The sequence below is a fragment of the Malus domestica genome, chromosome 16 (genome assembly GCF_042453785.1).
Source record: "Malus domestica chromosome 16, GDT2T_hap1".
NCBI classification, from domain to species: Eukaryota; Viridiplantae; Streptophyta; class Magnoliopsida; order Rosales; family Rosaceae; genus Malus; species Malus domestica.
Window position 1 is genome coordinate 6292670 of NC_091676.1, and position 17896 is coordinate 6310565.

The 17896-nt window shown below is 38.7% G+C and overlaps 3 protein-coding genes and 1 long non-coding RNA gene across 7 annotated transcripts; 1 reads left to right on the top strand and 3 right to left on the bottom strand.

The window, feature by feature from the left end:
* Window positions 1-10: 10 nt before the first annotated feature.
* LOC103431857 (uncharacterized) lies at window positions 11-5905 on the bottom strand. 2 transcript variants are annotated; one of them, XM_070814986.1, is made up of 20 exons: window positions 5755-5905; window positions 5490-5633; window positions 4289-4326; window positions 4177-4199; window positions 3739-3845; window positions 3603-3651; window positions 3432-3516; window positions 3031-3121; window positions 2743-2781; window positions 2520-2587; window positions 2354-2416; window positions 2092-2147; window positions 1935-2008; window positions 1737-1829; window positions 1552-1653; window positions 1338-1418; window positions 1153-1244; window positions 999-1014; window positions 437-556; window positions 11-344 (listed from the first exon to the last, which is right to left on the bottom strand). In XM_070814986.1, exons 2-20 carry the CDS (start codon window positions 5601-5603, stop codon window positions 243-245), a joined length of 1413 nt encoding a protein of 470 aa, XP_070671087.1. In that variant the 5' UTR covers window positions 5604-5633; window positions 5755-5905; the 3' UTR covers window positions 11-242. The 2 variants fall into 2 exon arrangements, 1 of the variants encoding a protein (XP_070671087.1); XR_003769809.2 differs by lacking the exons at window positions 999-1014; window positions 5755-5905 and having other exon boundaries at window positions 5490-5748.
* Window positions 5906-6390: 485 nt separating this feature from the next.
* LOC103431856 (uncharacterized) lies at window positions 6391-8077 on the top strand. Its single transcript, XR_003769810.2, has 2 exons — window positions 6391-6747; window positions 7359-8077. It is a non-coding gene; the product is annotated as an uncharacterized lncRNA (long non-coding RNA).
* A 1350-nt stretch (window positions 8078-9427) lies between these two features.
* Window positions 9428-12444, bottom strand: LOC108173010 (uncharacterized). 2 transcript variants are annotated; one of them, XM_017331341.3, is made up of 9 exons: window positions 12094-12444; window positions 11914-11990; window positions 11665-11767; window positions 11436-11533; window positions 11123-11265; window positions 10914-11022; window positions 10607-10798; window positions 10359-10495; window positions 9428-10159 (listed from the first exon to the last, which is right to left on the bottom strand). In XM_017331341.3, the coding sequence occupies exons 1-9, from the start codon at window positions 12335-12337 to the stop codon at window positions 9871-9873; spliced, it is 1392 nt and encodes a 463-aa protein (XP_017186830.3). In that variant the 5' UTR covers window positions 12338-12444; the 3' UTR covers window positions 9428-9870. The 2 variants fall into 2 exon arrangements, with proteins under 2 accessions (XP_017186830.3, XP_028951305.2); XM_029095472.2 differs by having other exon boundaries at window positions 11914-11987; window positions 12094-12443.
* A 612-nt stretch (window positions 12445-13056) lies between these two features.
* LOC103431858 (uncharacterized) lies at window positions 13057-16576 on the bottom strand. Of its 2 annotated transcripts, XM_070815455.1 has the most exons (2): window positions 14574-16576; window positions 13057-13373 (listed from the first exon to the last, which is right to left on the bottom strand). In XM_070815455.1, the coding sequence occupies exons 1-2, from the start codon at window positions 16337-16339 to the stop codon at window positions 13367-13369; spliced, it is 1773 nt and encodes a 590-aa protein (XP_070671556.1). In that variant the 5' UTR covers window positions 16340-16576; the 3' UTR covers window positions 13057-13366. The 2 variants fall into 2 exon arrangements, with proteins under 2 accessions (XP_070671556.1, XP_070671557.1); XM_070815456.1 differs by lacking the exon at window positions 13057-13373 and having other exon boundaries at window positions 14570-16570.
* Window positions 16577-17896: the final 1320 nt, after the last annotated feature.

The window sequence follows — 17896 nt, forward strand, 5'->3', positions numbered from 1 at the left end:
GAGAGAGAGATGCAAAGTTTATACTGTATTTATACATTTTCTCATGGCTTTTTTCAGCATGTGGATTATTACAGAGCTGTTAAAATGTAGATTTCTAGTGGATTTTACAAAGTTGCAGATTTCCTAAATCCAAAATATGTGGTAGCGCCGGGATGTATACCGGTATACGTAATACATATCTTTACGAATCAGATATACGGTGAGGATTTATACACATTGGTCACGGTGGTTATGTTCCTAAATCAGGCTTGGCGTTGTTTCTTCTTAGGAGTTGCATGTACCTGTTCTGTCCGTCCGTATGTTTTCATCTGATAATTCTCAAAGGCCTCGCAAACTGCTGCAACCTGATTGATTACATCATCGCTCATTAGTCATAAGAAATTAATACAGAATACGCGATTAAGTTAACAATCACAGCATTTATTAAGAAACGAACCACTCCGGGCTTCTTCGCGTACACCCTGACTATCTTGTCTTGATAGAATGTTGGAAGCAAGTGACTTATGCGATCATCTTGGATCGGAAACTTTTCACCATTTAGAGCACTCTCATAATCCTGATAAAAATCAAGCCATACACCGTAAAATTCAACCACCTACGGAAGAAAGTACCGTCTACTTCAAGAATTTCAGAAAAATAACAGAGATTCTCAAGCTGTTAACTTGTTTCAAGGACAATTTCATATCCAGATCCGTTCGTTCTACCATGGAAAATTAGTAACTGAAGAATATGATTGCCAAAAAGTACACAACTATTTCACAGTTTAACACATCACAGATTTCAATATCAGCAGTATGTCCAAATGCTAAAACTATGATCAGGTTAAATTTGACGATTCACTAAAATCTTTTCGATAGTTGCTTCTACAGTATATATGCACTGCGGTTGCCACATATTGCAGCGATCATGCAGTTTACGAGGTTTATTCATTCATTAAATCAGCGGCTTGAAAGATGAGTAAAGTACGGGGCATCAAGCCATATATAGGTCGAAAGTACCTTGAAAAAATTGATTCTGGAGGAGCAGGTGCATGCATAAAGGAGAGCAAATTATTTGTCAAATAAAATTACCAAAAGCAAATTTAATAAATGTTATACGAAGACGAGCAGTGGCTTGATAATAATCATGATATGATTTAGGAGTATAAGGTACCTTTCAAGAGGGTTCTTGGTTCCATGAGTCAAATCAATTTTAACAGTGCATACTGCAACATCCTCTTCCTTGAGTGTAACACTACCAGATTTCTGGACGGAAAATTAGGCACAAGGTATCATGTATCTACTTGATAAGCATAACGTAAAGAGGAAGATGTAAGAAACTAATAATATATTTGGAACCTGGGAACAAACTATGTCTTCAGGCGTGATGTCTTTGAAATGCTCTAGGTTTTCCTTTGGAACAGAATACTCGTTGCAGAACTGCCAAAGCAAATAAGAATTGTAACAAACTGGATTGCCTAATGAATTACGCTAGGAAACGCTAAGATCTGAGACACGCAAATAATGTAATACTACAGGACCTATTTCTTGTGGGGTGGACATATAAGGGTACCTGGTAAAGATCCCTTCTTCGAATGCGATGGATCAAATCCTTAGCTTCCTTGAGTTCAGGGTCATCAGAAGTTTCAATCCTCTTCAAAATTGTGTCATCCAACTGTAGATTAACACAAATAACGTTAGTGCTACAATGATAAAAGCCTTAGTCAAAAACTCTGTTAAATGATAAAGCACTTGCACCTTCCAAAACTCAGCTGCGCTTTGAATTGATTCTGCAATTTTAAAAGCACTATTTGCAAGGCACATAGCATCAATGGCCATGAGTTCAACAGCCTGTGAAAACATAGATGTCCAGAGGCAGATCAGAAAAGTTAATTTATCTATAGTACCATGATAATTTTGATGCTTCAGCGAAATTTTTTTGGTTCTATCTCTGACCTTCACTTTAGCATGTGTGTACACGGTTCGATGCAGATCAGCACGAGTGGCAAAGAGCTTGTGGACTGTCAGATCTGCCCAAGATATCAAATAAAATTTAAAGAACCATAACAATTGTGTTGCTAGAGTGACAAAAAGATATTCAATATATACTCACAATCACTAGCACGATAACATATCTCATCATCTATAACTCTCATAGTTTCCATCAGCCTACAATTTGAAAGAACAAAAATATGTTCCAGCAAAAATCGTCAGTATGGGAAAAGTAATAGTTTCTAAACATCAAGTCTGTATAAATAACACAACCACCAAGTTTAAACTTCTACACAAATGGAAATTTCAAAAATTTGAGTGTACTGGACGTCATGGATCTTCAATGAATTTAAGTGCTCTGTGAATTGTTAACTTATAAATACCTTTCGAACTGAAAACTACAGCCTATACCACATGCTCGGGAGTCACGCACCATGTAATCAAACCTGTAGAGAAATGACATACGCATCACTTAGCATTGTCAGATAACAAGTAGCAATTTCCAAATGAAATGCCAGACCTTCTATAAAAGGAAATCAAGTGACCTACTTGTCAACATCTATTCCAGTTCGCCCATTTGCAACAATATCATACAAGAAACGATTCTTTGTCATGCTCTGCATTTTTAGCATATTGCAAAGGGCTAAGGATAAAATACTAAAGGAATCCAATGTAGAGTGCGAGCATTAAAGCGGAAAAAGTAGTCTGTAAGGTGTTCTGAGATACTTGAAGAAATCTCAAAATTTGAGCCTTAAACTTTATGATAACTTACATTCTGTTCCCCATGGTTGGAGCTAGCAAGGATCAGTTCCTGTAAAGATACATTACATTCCCAATACATTAAATCCTAATCCATTATTACTATCGATAAAGCATCCATCAGCATTCACATTTACACATATTGAGCCAACAAAGAATCGTACAGAAGTTGAAGTGATCTCAGCAGTTAAAGGTTGCAAAGAAATGAAGACATCAATGAGGAATACATGGAAGGATATCACAATGCAATCATTAAACAAGTGCTATTCACTAAATAATGGTAATGGCAAAACAAACTAACCTTCACCCTTTTAAGCACTGCAGAATCAATATCAATATTGTTCTCTTCGACAATGTAGTCAATCATGTTCACAGACATCTCCTCATGAGACCTAGAAAGCAATCAAAGTTATAACCCTAAAAGTGGACTAGATCTCCTGACTAAAAACATATACCATTTACAACCACCAAACAAACATGAAGTATCCCTATAAAATTGCACAAACTAATTTCACAGAAAGTGAAAAGATCCGTGTGCTGTATCTCTTACCTAAAGAACATGGACATGTTGCATATGCAAGTCATAAATGAAACAGAAAAGCAGTGATATTAGCTTCAGAAAGGTTTAAGTTTGTAAAATGCAATCTTCTTCTACTGTACAAGAAAATGGAGCTAAATTCACTTGAAGATTGTAAGAATCACCATGTGCACCCGTTAATAACCCGAGGAAGAAACTCGCGCTCAAACATGTGGCTGAACGGCCCATGGCCGATATCATGCAGTAGTCCTAGAAAGAGATTTGACAAAAAATAGATCTGTGGGACCAGGTTACAAGAAGAAAAGCATTTATTACAGCAGGTACAGATTCATTACCAGCAAGTTTTACTGTTGTCCTGTCAAAAGAATCAATTTTGAGGTCCTCCTACAAGGATGGCAGATGAAAGAGGAATGAGTTCTTATTCATAAGTTGCAGAATGAGAATGATTAGGCTGTGATGACAAATTCCTACATGGTAGAGTTTAATTTTATTGATAGCTTCACCAGCCAGCCAATACACCCCGAGTGAATGCTCAAACCGAGAATGTACAGCCCCAGGGTAAACCATGTGTGCCAGACCTGGATCAGAAGTAAGATTAAAATCAAACCTGAAGTATTGAATAGAAATACATCGGTAGAACAGGTACAGACGAATGTAGTAAGGTGATTTCAAACAATGAGGATATATTAGATAACATGTAATATGTGTACTTACACACACAGACACACAATCCCACACCCGTTGGTCACAAACAAAATGAAATTGGTACTCAACTTATTTCAAGAAGTTGGGGAAAGAGATGGGTTATGTCAGCATATCTACAACAATTAATATCTAGAAATTTAATATCCCCGTTAACTGTAAATCTAACATTTGTTAATGCTAATTCATTTAGTAAGTTCAACTCACCAAGTTGTTTAAGATCACGGAGCCTGCAAAAAATGACAGCAATATCAGGAAAAGAAATCCAAAAATTTACTCAAGAGAAAATGACCCTTGCATAGAATATTATCAAACTTGCCTCTGAAACTGTGCAGTGTCGATGAACTTCAAGAAAAGCTGCAACAAACAACAGAAAGATTCATTTGATACGATATTTAACATAACTTCCATGACTCGTTAATTTACATTCTCAGTTGAAGGCAATGTACAATGTTTACGGTAAGTAAAAGTACAAAGTCAATGTGAAAGAAATCCATATTTAAATACTTTACCCAAGAAATTAAAATGAAAAATCACAATAAACTTGAGAATTTGAATTTCAAATGATGAGCCTTAACACATCATTACCTCAAATCCAAGCCTAATTCAAATTCAACAAAAGACAATTTGTTCCATATCTTGTGTTCCATATCCGCTATGATTTATCGACTTCCATTATTTATCAAAAGTTAGATTTCACTTGTTAACTATTAATGTGAGAATTTATGCTTCTTCGACTTTGAACTTTATTATTTGAATTTTCAAGCCAAATTACTCAAATCCCCTGACAAATCATCAATCTCAGAATACAAAATCTTCAGTCTCAGTTCTACTTCTACACCAAAGCATCTAAACCTAAAATCCTCAAGCAGTTCTAAAATCTGTCTTCTCTGAAACTTAAACCGAAGCAGAAAATAGAACAAAACAACTATTTGACAAGAAAATTACCAATAATTTACCTCAATCAGTTTAAATCAGAACTTTAGGTCCAAATATATTACCTGTAAAGCTATAACTCACTTCAAACTCGATCTACCAAAACAAAAAGTTTTGATTAACATGCTCGAGATGATTTGCAATCTAAATTCATCAAACAATTTCCTAATGCTCTGAAATATGATCTAGATACAGCAGAAATCAACGCCAGCGATTTCAGAAAAGCTGATGCATACGATCGCTTTAAACTTAAAATCGCAATTAACAGTCTCAAAACATATGAACATGAAATTAATTAAACAATATGCATTCCTCTAAACTACGAGCCAAATCAAAGCTGAAAACTAAACTAAAACTAAAACAAACAGTTCTTACAGCAAGATTTCGATATCGCATTATTCGATACAACAGCGGCTTTAAAACACAAAATTCGAAAACAAACTGCTCTCGCATTCATTTCAAATCTACTATTCTCATTTCCGAGAGCAATGGCACGAAACAGAGACGATGCACGAAAAACAACATCATCACAGATAACGCGAAATCGCAAAAACGAAACTAAGCGGCGGAATCGAGGCACATACCGGCTCGAGATAGATGATTCCATGGACGTTATCGCGAACATGCTTCGACAAGCTCCGGTCCTGATAGATGCTATCGGTGAACTGCACCAAGTCTTCATTCGCACGCGCTCCCATTGCTCGTTCACCGCTACTGTACTTCGAACGCTGACAGAGGAAAGAAGAGCACCGGAGCTCGGAAATTAAAACCTAACGATTTCGAATCCGGACTGCAAGCTAGGATTTGAAGAGAAAGCAGAGAGAGAAAGAGAGAGAGAGAGATGGTTACAGTGGAAATTCGAAAATGGAAGAGGGAACGGACTGGAGGAGATTTTATGGCTACAAGATTCTTGGAGTGTTGGAGTGAAAAAGGAGATGCCGCCAAAAACCAGTTTCGTGCCCCTACGGGCCTTCTTCGGCGCGTGGACGGCCCAATTATGAATTTGTTATTGATTTTTTGTTTATAATGTAATCTACTCTGTGGTGGCCACACTGGCCAGCTGTTTAGTAAATGGAAACGTTACTTTATTCATAAAAGTAAAGGAAAAGGAATGAAGCGTCTAATCCGTACTTTGTGGAAGGAGGTTACTTTTTAAACGTGATTAACTTGCTCCTTACTTAGTCGTGGCATATTACTTTAGTCTAAAGAAATTACTTTTCAAACGTGATTAACGTGCTCCTTACTTAGCCGTGGCATCTTATTTTAGTCTAAAGAAAGCATTGGAATTGGCACGGTAGAAATGAATAGTGTTTGGGTCTGAATTTCATTTTATTTACGGGCATGCCATTCCTTTAAAAAATGGGCTTTGTGGGTTTGGGCTCCGGATGGGGTTTTATTTGCTTGGTTGGAATTGTATTGGGCGGATGGAAATGGGGTTTAGGCACACAATCACCCACAGAGAGGAGTCACCTGCAGATTATGGAGAGATGAGAGCTGACAAAATGGAGAGAGTGAGGGCCGCCAATTTTGACTCGGGGAGAGATGGATGTGCTTCGGGTGGTTGGGGGAGGACAGGGGGACTGGCATATTGAAGAGAGATGGGTGCTAGGGCTTTCGACTCAGTGAGAGAGAGATTTATCTAGGTCCTCTGCCAGGACCTATGGGGTTTCCTCTGATTTGAGAGAGAGAGAGAGAGAGAGAGAGAGAGAGAGAGAGAGAGAGAATGACGGGGAAGGCATGGTTGTGTGCAGTTTGTGGGGTTGGCCGGTCAGGAAGGGGTGACTGAGGGAGGTATGGGTGACTTTGAGGGACTGACAGATTGCAGAGAGATGGGAGCTAGAGGTATGTATGAGTTTATTGTTTTTAATTCATTGTTTACTGTTTGATTTGCCATCTGCTTTCTTCAAATTGTCATAGATATTTTTTTTCCTTCTTTAAAGTTGTCATAGATTTTTTTAGGTGGTTTAGTTCATCGGCAGTCTATTGTTTTCTCTGGTAGAAAGGTCTAGTCTTGCTGTATCCTCCGACTCACTCCACTCTGCCTCTGTCTTTGTGATTCCGGGTTCTGTTCTGCCATTTTTTCTTCTCAAATAAACCTAATTGCAGGTTCCTTTTCCACTTCCAAGCTTTTGTTATGCTTTGTGCTGATGTATTTTCTATTTTTAATGAGGCTCGATTGAAATATACATCAGTTTGATTGAAATATGCATCAACTTGAATGATTATGCTGTTGTGTTTCGAAGAATGGCAACTTTAATTGGTCTTAAGTCTCTAATTCATTGAACTATTGCATATATTGTGAGGTATTTAATTTTTCCATTGATTTTCATGTTGAAGATATAGATTTTCATTCTGTCGCTGGAGTTAACTTTCCTTTTAAGTGAAGTATTTAATTTTTTTTCCATAACTATCACGATTATCTTTACCCTTATCAATTTTGCCTTCATTCATAGCAAAAAACCTCACACAGAGCAAACAGGCACAACAAATGCCGCCAGAATTGCTACAAAATTCCACAATCTGGTTGACCCCAAGATCGAATCTACCGACAAAGTTCCAATTGCCGCCCTAAGAACAAAAAAACCAAAGATAGATAAATTACAATTTGTTTTTTGCATGCATGCTTGAATAGCGTTCATAATGGTTGCCTTTGTTACATTATAATTGATGTTTTTTGCTAAAGTGTCGAAGATGTTCGGTCCCAGAAAAAGTGAACAGCCATGCTCTCCGTGATCAAATGTTGCACACCATGCTGCATATTTTTTTTGTTTTAACATCTATGGTTGACGACTTACTTGCTCAAACACCACTTTTCCTATGTTTTGCTAACTGCTAAGTGAGGTATGTAGGTTGCAGAACATATATTTTGCAGTCTTTACTGCATGCTCAAAATATGTGTAAACTGCAGCTTGCTTCTGATTCTTCAGTTTCTTATCGGCTACTTCAACAAATCTTCAACACTTTATATTTTATATTTCCTGTTGAACAACCTGCCTACACTGCAGGACACATGTTATATGTGTGAACTAAATGTTTCTTCTGTTTCTTAAGTAAACAAATTTTTTTTGGAAATCATCTCTTTGTAATCAAACACGTATAGTTTCTTCCCACTCATGGTGCAATGTGTTTATATGCCAACTCACTTAAATGTGTATAAAAGCAAAATTGATTATCTTACCGGTCTCATTCACTCATGTATCCCTATATTTGTTCATAATTGTCTTGAATTTATTCAACTTAAATGTGTTTTATACATTTGGTTATGTTTGAAATAGTTAGTTCCCGCAGCAACGCGTGGGCGTAATTTCTAGTTTAAATTTAAACTTAGCTTTCGTGGTTTACCCCAATTAGTGGTTGTATTAAACGGCAGATACGTGGCTCCATTTTTTTTTTTTTACACATTTTTGTGAGATCCACTTCATAATATATTTTTTTATCTAAACCGTCTAATTTTTAGAACATCATTTATAAGTCATTTTTACAAAAAATTAGACAAATCCAAATCAATTAAGACATTTATTTATAACAAAAATTGACGAGTACGGACAAATAATGCTAAACCCTTAATCCAATAGTTATATGGTTTCAAATTTCGGAGATTTTTTATAGACATACCTTTGGAGGAAGATCTAAAAGATAGACAATTTGAATTGTTAAAATACAATATGAAGTGGACTCCACAAAAATGTGTCAAAAGTTGTATAAAAAAAATGGAGTCACAATTCTGCTCTCATATTATGAACTAATTTTTAAATTTAATCTTAATGCATATTATAGATTATACTTTTTATCAAATAAAAATTGCATTCATAATTCTGTTACAACGACCTATCTAGCACCTCAAGAGAGTTCATTTAACCAAACTTAAGCCTTATATATTGCGTAATGTTTTCTGGATCAACGTCACTCAGAGGGTAAAGTCACAGACTAATACTCATATGAACTCATTATTATAATAAGGGCAGTGTTATCTACACATCTTTTTTTACCTCCCACATACTCTCGTAATTTTTGATAAAATTGGTCTTTGTACTTCGATAGTATCGTGGAGAGATAATGGATTCTTGATTGGACCTCCATTAGTAGGCAAAAAATAGACAAGCTTCCCTGATTAGGGGATGTAGGGCATGACATAGACATACCCCTTGGATTAAGGGTGCAGGGCAATGGAGAAGGTATGGAATGAGCTGAGGGCAATATCTGCCATCAACACACAATATTCCATGTATTTAGCATGCGAAAATATAATTATGAGAAGACTTTTTAGCTAAAATGGTCACTGAAATTTACGTAAATCATCACTTCGGTCCCTGAGATTTGAAATGAATAAAAGTAATTCCTGTGTTTGTCCATCGTCAATTATTTTAGTTATTCCATAAAAAATTATATTAGACAAGGACCAAAATTATAAAAATATTCTCAATTTAATAAACAACGGGCCAAATGATTTGATAAAAATTGAAGATATTTTTGTCATTTTAGCCTTATTTAATGGAAAATTTTCATGGAATAATCAAAATGATTGATAGTGAACAAACTCAAGAACTACTTACATTTATTTCAAATCTCAAAGACCAAAATGAGGAGTTATGCAAATCTCGGTACTATTTTGGCTAAAATGCCTTACAAGAATTTATGGAGGCATACTTTCATAGGAGAAACTCAATATTTCCTTCAGAAGGGTTTCGCACAATAAACAGGTTACATTTTCTGTTCGGAGAAGACGTCGAATACCTTAAACCGGTAAGCCATAAGACGGGCAGTCAGGCGGATGTGCATACAAGCAAAAGCTAATTTGAATCTGCCGGACAAGGTGACACGAAACGTGAATAACAAGAAGGCCAGGTAACGAAGTTACATCGCGGTGCACCACAAGAGATAGGTCCCGGGCAGAGCAGTCAAACTAACGCGTGCTTAGCATGCTTCATCTAGAGGATTTAGGAATACAATGTCCAGATAATCGAATCACGCAGAGACTTCCACTGCCATTTTGAATTGCTCGGGCACGCGAAGCAAGGGAGCTTGGACTACATCGGGATTGCCAAGCTGACCACAGGCAGCCATCTGATCATCACCTCTACTCGACCGCAAGAAGACACGGCACCCTAACTCAGCCAAGAGATTCCGAAACTCAACCATCTTCTCCTCGCTGGTTGGTCTGAATTGGGATCCGCTATGAGGGTTAAATGAGAGGAGGTTGATCTTGCATGGAATTCCCTGAACAAGATCAGCAAGCCTCTTCGCATCCTCTATGCTGCATTACGCAAAGAACATAGTCAACCACCAAAACAAAAAACAGAAAAGAGGGATCCCAGATTGTGGGAGCGTAAATGTATTGGTTCCGAAAAATCATAATCAAGTAATTAGAGCTTGCTTGACATACTGCAACAAAAAAGAAACTTCAGATACGACATATTCGAGTCAAACAGCAGGCAGTCGAAAAGCTAATTTACCTGTCATTTATTCCTGCAAGCATCACATATTCAAAAAGAACTTTGTAGTTACTCTTGAAGCGAAGTTCCTCCCTTAGGGTCTGAAGAAGCAAGTCTAATTTATATTTCCGGTTAATTGGCATGATCCAGTTTCTGACCTGCAGATGCGATGTTTGTGCAAAGGTTATACCCCCGTGCGAATGTGTACAAGTGTGTTCTATCCACATATACATGTGGTTTGCCAATTCAAATAAAATGAATGTAAATACCTCATCTGTCGTTGCATTCAAACTAACGGCTAAAGCACAATTAGATTCCTTAAGGAAACGCCTCATCTGGGGAACCAGCCCACTTGTTGAAACTGTGACCTTTCGAGGACTGAAATATAGGCCTTGATCATGTAGCATTATGTCTGCAGCTTTAAGAACATTGTCAATGTTCTGAAGTGGTTCTCCCATTCCCTAGAAATTTAAATTTATACGTATTAACAGAAAAACGAACTAGGATTTTCTTATTTGGGTTAATGAAAAAAAAACGTATATCCATGTGAAAATGTATCGTGAACTGCTGACCTACCATAAATACAACATTCGTAATGTCGCCAACTTCACTTGTGAACAAGGACCGTGCAAATACAGCCTGCTCTACAATCTCAGCTGCAGTCAGGTTCCTCCTTAGACCCATCCTGCAAATGGAAGGATTTAGAACCAACATTCAGATTATCTGGGCTACGGAAATTGAAAGAACGTAGAATTCACAGCTTAGAGGAGAAGAATGAAGCTTACCTGCCAGTGTAGCAGAATTGACAATTCATGGCACAGCCCACTTGACTCGAAACGCAAACAGTATTCCTGCTACGACTATCGCTAGCGACGCTAGGTATGACGACAGTTTCTATCACCAATCCATCTTCCAAAGTGAACAGAATCTGAAACCTCCTGTGAGTTTCATAATCAATGAGAAGGTTCTCTAAGAAATGCTAGTAACCTTCTAAAGCCATATATGATATTCACAAAAGCAGTTTTAACCGAGAAGAGTAAGACCACGTACGATGATAGTTAAGCAATACAGGGGACATAAGGAAATGAATCCATGTACCTTTCTAGTTCCATCAGCCGCGGTAATAACTTGTTTCAAAGCCAATGCCTTGAACTCAGCACTCTCACTCAACATCTTCTTAAAATCTTTGTTCAAGCCTACGCATTAAAGATGGTGAGCGAAATTCATTGACCGGAAATCAAATTACATCAAGATTCACGAGGAAACTGAATAAAGCACAAACAAGTGGAATTGGGTTAACAGGATAAGGAAAAGTAGGAGGAAAAACCTTCTAGTTGATCACTGTGATGCGCCCAAATACCATTCCCGTATATACGTTTCCATAGCATTAGAGCCTGGCCAGGCCTGTACCCATGTGACTGAACCCATTTCTGTCAATGCATCACAAATCATAAGCAACACATTTTCGACAAGACGATATTCTAAACTAATCTAATCTAAGGAGAGCGGGATTCAAACTTGGGAGCGATATTCATAAGTGACATAGGCAATAAACAGTGAGATGAGAAAGAATTACTTCAAGTTCATCGTATCGCATGCCCTTGAGAAGCACTTTCGAGCTCCGGTTCGTAATCCCACTCCTTTCACCACCTGCTGACCAGAGGGCAGACGAAATCAGAGCTAAGAAGAAGATGAACCCAGAACAGAAAAATCGAAATTAAAGAGCCTGCTCGAAGAAAAAAAAAGGTGTGCTCACCGGAATCGAAGGAAGTTTCGTCGACGGAGACGAGAGGACGTGGAGGAGAACAGGACGCGGCTGTTGAGAGAAGGCGGCGGTGGGAGGAGGCAAGAGGAGTGAGAGATGGCGTAGAAGGTTTCAGAAAGGGAGAGGAGACGGGGTTTTGGAGTGTGGCAGGGGTTAACAAGGCGGCCATGGGAGGCTTCTGCGGCGGCAGAGAGGTTGGTCTGAGCAGGATTCGTCTCAACCACATACAGCCCATCTCTCGCGGGACGATAGCGGTAAACCAGTAGGTTCCCGGGATGCAAAACCTTTAAATTAGACTTAAAATGACACCGTTTTGAGGACTAATTAATGTAGGCAAATTTTTGGTCTAAAAGAATTGAATATTTCTCTTGTATTCAATTCTCGGGACTTTTGCAGTGCTAGGGAAGAGTTGTTTATGTCACACGACCCACAAAGATTTACCCGATTTGAGTTTACAATTTGGACCCGCCCCCTCCCCGTGTTGGACCGCATAAACGCTCATCGACCTGCAGGTCAAGAACCCGTTTATCCACAGGAATAGTTGCAAGATGTGAATAACTAGTTAGTAACTGGTCGCTCACATCTCGCTACTATTCTGCAATGTCCCACATTGAAGAATGTTTGACAAAAATGTTAAGCAAAATCGAATATTTCAATCACTCCAAACCCATTAAACGTTTCAATAAAACCGTGCACATTGTTCAAGGTCATGTTGCTTAAATGGTTAACACCGTTCACATCATATGCACCCGAGGTCATATGTTTGAATATGCACTCCCCCAATGTCGAGTGTATAAAAAGAGATGCAAAATCGTGTTTAGAAAGAGTGTCCTTCACTACCACAAAAGCTTTCATGTCCAACATGAATTGTGCCATGTGGTGAAGGTGCAGTTTTTGGATACAAGATTAATTAGCGGTGAACTTCTCGAAGTCTTGAAAAACTACAAGTATTAATGAGACATCTGCAAAAAACATTACTCCTGTAAAACTTCTCAGAGTCTTCAAAACTACAAGAACAGAACGTCGAAAGGAAAGAATTGTATTACAAGTACATATCCAGCGTAACCAGATGATATCAGTGATCGTAGTCGATTGTAGTAAGACAAAGATGGAAGGAGAGTTCGTCCTGCAATCTTATAGGTATCCTTACGCCCGGCAATCACCAAGATTGGGTACATCCAATGAAGATGCGCTACACCCGTGTGGAACAGAAACAGGTAAATCAAGTTATAGCCCTGCTTATCCAAACTGAACTGAAATGCGGCTAGTCCCTGCAAACCAGACAAATGATTAATCAGACACGCATATACTAGAAGGAGAATGCAAGTGTGCACATGCATGTAAAGCAACTGCAACATTTCTCAACGAAATATGAAAACAATTGACGCACTTGGTTTTTGTTAAAACTATCCCCGATATAATAAATAGCTCAATACGTGAAACCAAAGGATCCATCGGAAGATGAAACCTACCATTATTAACTTGTTTTAAGCAATATATTGCTCGATAAAAAGATACTCCTTTCACCGCAGTAGCATTTATCCATTTAGGTTTGATAAGATAAAGTGAAGACATTAAATCAAAGACACAGCACGGCGCAGACAGAGAACTAATGAATTTGACCCCAAGACATTGAAGCACGACCAGGAAGGAAAGAGAGAAAAGATGCGAAACTTGTCTTCCAATCATTATCATGCTGGTTCTAATTGGACAAGGCTGTTAAAAGAAATATTGACTATGTATGGAGACTTAAGCGTTGACAGGTAAAAGACAACTGGTACCATTAACAAATGGAAAGATATACATATTGGACAAGTTCCTTAAAAAGAAAAGTTATGGACTTCTTTCCTCCTACATAAGGTTAGGTCAAAGATGGATGGGTGAGGAAGAAGGGAGAGTGTACGCTTTCCCTCTAACAGTTCAAGACTGGTGGGACGAAATTCCTCCCATCCCCGCAAACTCATAGTGGAAATGACAATAAATAAATAAAAACTCCTTATATAAAACTATCCTAAGAGAGGCAAATTATTGCTTCCCATTCCTCCCCTATAAGAAAATAGTTTCAAACCCTGCTCCACCTATATCCATGAGATGGATGGAGTAAAGAAAGTTTCTTCTGGAGAGGAAGAAACACAAACTATCTGAAGTCTAGTATCCAACATTTCTAGTCCCAAACATAGAGGTTGGATGTGAAAAAGGTCATGTTTGGTATCCTAAATTTTTACTAAATACACCTTTATGTTCAGAGCACAGTACTACATCAAGCAACCATACTTGGCTATATCAGTTGTCGCGTATCTAAAATTGGCATGAGTTTTAAACTTTTTAGTTTTTAGCAGATACGATAGGCACATAACCTTTGGCATCAAATGTTGAAACTGCTTAGACAGGTAAATCAGAAAACCAAATATTGCACATACGAATGAATATAAAACGAATTAAAAGTGTTACAGAAATGAAACTTTACTTACCAATACTTGATTAAGCCATCCCAGCCACATGTTGCAACTTTACTTTGCTCCAAGGGATGCCATGCTGCCCCAATGCATACCCCTTCATGACATTTGAGAGTTCTGAAGACTTTGCATGTCTTCCAATCCCAAAACCAGCATCGACCTTCACCATCACCTGACATAACAAACCGTCCATCTGGCGAGAAATTGACTTGGCAAGCATACCCGGCAACGACATGCCCGGCAAACCTCTTCTTCTTATTGAGCTGAAACTTCTCCCTAGTGCTATAAATCAGAATCTGATTGTCCATACTCTGTGCCGCAAGCCAATTGGAATTCGGGTGCAGCGAAATTGATGGCATGGAATGCATGTGAGGCTCACTAATATACTTAATAACCACAGGGATCCCAAACTCCCATACGCGAAGCGACTTGTCATCGCTGGAAGTAACAAACCTACGGTTATTATCCACAAATGTAATTGTATTCACAGCACCCAAATGCTGATCATACTCTTGATTGATCTTTCCCTCATTCATATCCCACTGAACAATCTTCTTATCACTCATACCAGCCAACAACACATTTTGCTTATCCTCATCCGGGTTCAACTTAACCACATAAGGAACCTTCCCAGTCGAGAATGTAGATATCACCTGCCCGGTTTCTGTATCCCAGTACTTGATATTCTTATCATAACTAGCAGTTAAGAACCTACTCCCATCATTAGAAAAACAAATATCCCGAACTGCCTTCGAGTGACCCATGTAAGTTCTCATACACTTACCGGTATTGAAAACATCCCAAATCTTCACCTTGGTATCCATCCCGGCAGACAGAATCAAATGCCCGTACTTAGGGAAGAACCTAATAGCAGACACACCCTTCGTGTGCCCGCTCCAAGTGTGCACCAACCTCTTCGGAATATAACAGTGATCATTAGATGCCTTAGCATCTCTCGGCGGCGCAATCCATGACCTACCCTGATAATCCCTCTCTTCTTTTCCATGAAACGTAGTCTTCTCAGCCACAGCCTCGCCCTTATCACCAGCGCCTTTCTCCTCACCTTTCTTCTTCGCATACTCCTCGGCATACTTCTTCTGCTCCTCAGTCAGCTCCGTCGGCAGACCCTCCTTCTTTCCCGCCCACGGACTCTTCTTATTCTTCATCAACCACACGTCACTAGCCGGGTTCTGGACCTCCTCCGGGTCCATATCCTCATCCCCACCCTCATTCTCCTCCAATTCCTTTCTCTTTTCAATCTTCCGCTTCTTCTGCTCGTGCTGGGGAATGTTATACACAGAAACGGCGTCATTCTTGTGTAAGGCCTCGAAATCACCTACATAATTGTACCCAGCAGATGCCGAAGGGTCAGCAGCATACCCATACTTGTGAAAAGTGTTGTACTGCTCGTCGAACACGAAGGGCTCAATGGAGGCGTCCTCGACGAAGCCGAGCTTGTGGTTGCGCATCCCCTGGGCTATGCCGTCCTTGGCGTAAGGGTGAGACGGGCCGTAGATTGGTGCCCATAGCTGCTCGTAGGTTGGGTTGAAGCCGACGATGTGTTGGGTCGGGTCGATGGGGCGGGTGGAAGACCGGTTGGCCCCGGCTACCGTCAGGGCCAGCATAGTGTCGTCGACATTGGGCGCGGCGGACTTGGTGGGGAGGAGGCGAGGCGGCGACGCGTCTGGGGACGATGGTGCGGATTTAGGGTTTTGGTTCTGCTCCTCAGGCCCGTTCAATTCGTCGTCGTTTTGATCAGAGTATGCTCGGAGAAGATCCATTCATAGAAACAAAGACGACCCCCTAAGCCCTAAATTTGGTCCCTGTGTTGAAAATTTGAGATAAAAAATAAGATTGGGATCGAGAAGGTTACTCACCGGCGGCGGCTTGGAGAAGGCAAAGGGCGGAGGCTAGGGCGGGCACAGGAGGATTCTTGGCGGGGTTCAGGTTTTGGAAAAATTCGGGGTTTTCGATAAACCGTAAAACGCTTCCAAATGGCAGTCACGCGTGACTTTCTGGCATCTGCAATAATTTGAATCATTTTTGTACAATTTTTTATTTTTCTTACTACTATAACAAATTATTATATTTATATTCTTTAAAATATATGTTTTGTGTAAAATTTATTATAATTCGTATTTAAACACTTGTAATCAACGGTTTAAAATCTAAATTTAAAGATATTTGATTTTTTTTGTTAATTTTTTTTATCTAAATCTAAACTACTTATTAATATAACTCTATTTGTCAACCATAAGAGGGTGAAAGACTATTTAACAAAAAAAAAATTTACTAATTTTTGTTTAAACCTCACTTACAGATGATTTTAACATCTCTAATTTGAAAAAGAAAAATTAAAAAATATACACTAAATATATATTTAACTCTATATTGTTCATTTATTTTTATACTTTTTTACTTAAATATTCTATTCAATATACACTTGTTGCTTAATAAATCGTATATCCGCTTTCAAATACATTATAAAGATTTCCTTATTGCTCACTATAAAATATTTTTTAGATAAAATAAAAATTTGCATTTTTTACAAAAAACGTGGATCACGATTTTCAGTTGGTTTTACAAATTCTTACATAAATCACCGTTCAATCTATTTATTTTCACTTTTGCCTCACTATGAAGTTTCGAAAATTAAGATAAGACTTTCCGTTGAGATTCTTGAGTGTAGAACCCCATTTGACAATGTTCTGGGCCTCACAACTCTGTTTTTCACTTATTTTTTAAGTTTTCGGCTCAAATATTCAACTAAATATACATATGTTACTCAATAAATTATAAAATTGCTTCCAAATTCCTTAAAAAGTTTAACTTAATGCTCAAGAAAAATATCTAGCGAAAATAAAAAAAATATCTGCATTTTTGTCAAAAAAAAAACATGAGTGTTAGGTGGGTTCGATGCACGCAACACAAGGCGGACCTAGCTCGCAGAACAAGGTGAAACATGGCGCGCCAAACAAGGCAGGCTCCGCTAAAAGAAAACGATGCGTGCTTCTGGCACGCAAAAGAAAGCAAGCTTTGTGCACATAAAACGAGGAGGGATGCATCGCACATATCGAGGTCAGCCATGCGCATGTAAAACAATGCTGGCTTTGTGTATGTTAAAACAATGCGAGCTCCGTTGATGCAAAAGGGGGTGGGTTTCTGGCACGCAAAATGATGCATACACCTTACATGCAAATCGACGTGAACCAGGCACATAAGACGAGGTGGGCTTCGCACACGCATAACAAGGCAAACTCCCGGATGCTCATAATATGAGTCGGGCCCCACGGCTATAAAAATATATTTTGAAGAACAAGAATATGATATTTTGTTGT

Excerpts from the sequence above, each read along its gene's own strand:
- LOC103431857 (XM_070814986.1), bottom strand. The coding sequence starts at position 5,603 with ATGGGAGCGCGTGCGAATGAAGACTTGGTGCAGTTCACCGATAGCATC. Across the intron at positions 3,652-3,738 it reads ATAAAATTAAACTCTACCAT|GAGGACCTCAAAATTGATTC; the intron begins GTAGGAATTTGT and ends CCATCCTTGTAG. Across the intron at positions 345-436 it reads ACGCGAAGAAGCCCGGAGTG|GTTGCAGCAGTTTGCGAGGC; the intron begins GTTCGTTTCTTA and ends GTAATCAATCAG.
- LOC108173010 (XM_017331341.3), bottom strand. The coding sequence starts at position 12,337 with ATGGGCTGTATGTGGTTGAGACGAATCCTGCTCAGACCAACCTCTCTG. Across the intron at positions 11,991-12,093 it reads CGAAACTTCCTTCGATTCCG|CAGGTGGTGAAAGGAGTGGG; the intron begins GTGAGCACACCT and ends CCCTCTGGTCAG. Across the intron at positions 10,496-10,606 it reads TGAATGCAACGACAGATGAG|GTCAGAAACTGGATCATGCC; the intron begins GTATTTACATTC and ends TCGCATCTGCAG.
- LOC103431858 (XM_070815455.1), bottom strand. The coding sequence starts at position 16,339 with ATGGATCTTCTCCGAGCATACTCTGATCAAAACGACGACGAATTGAAC.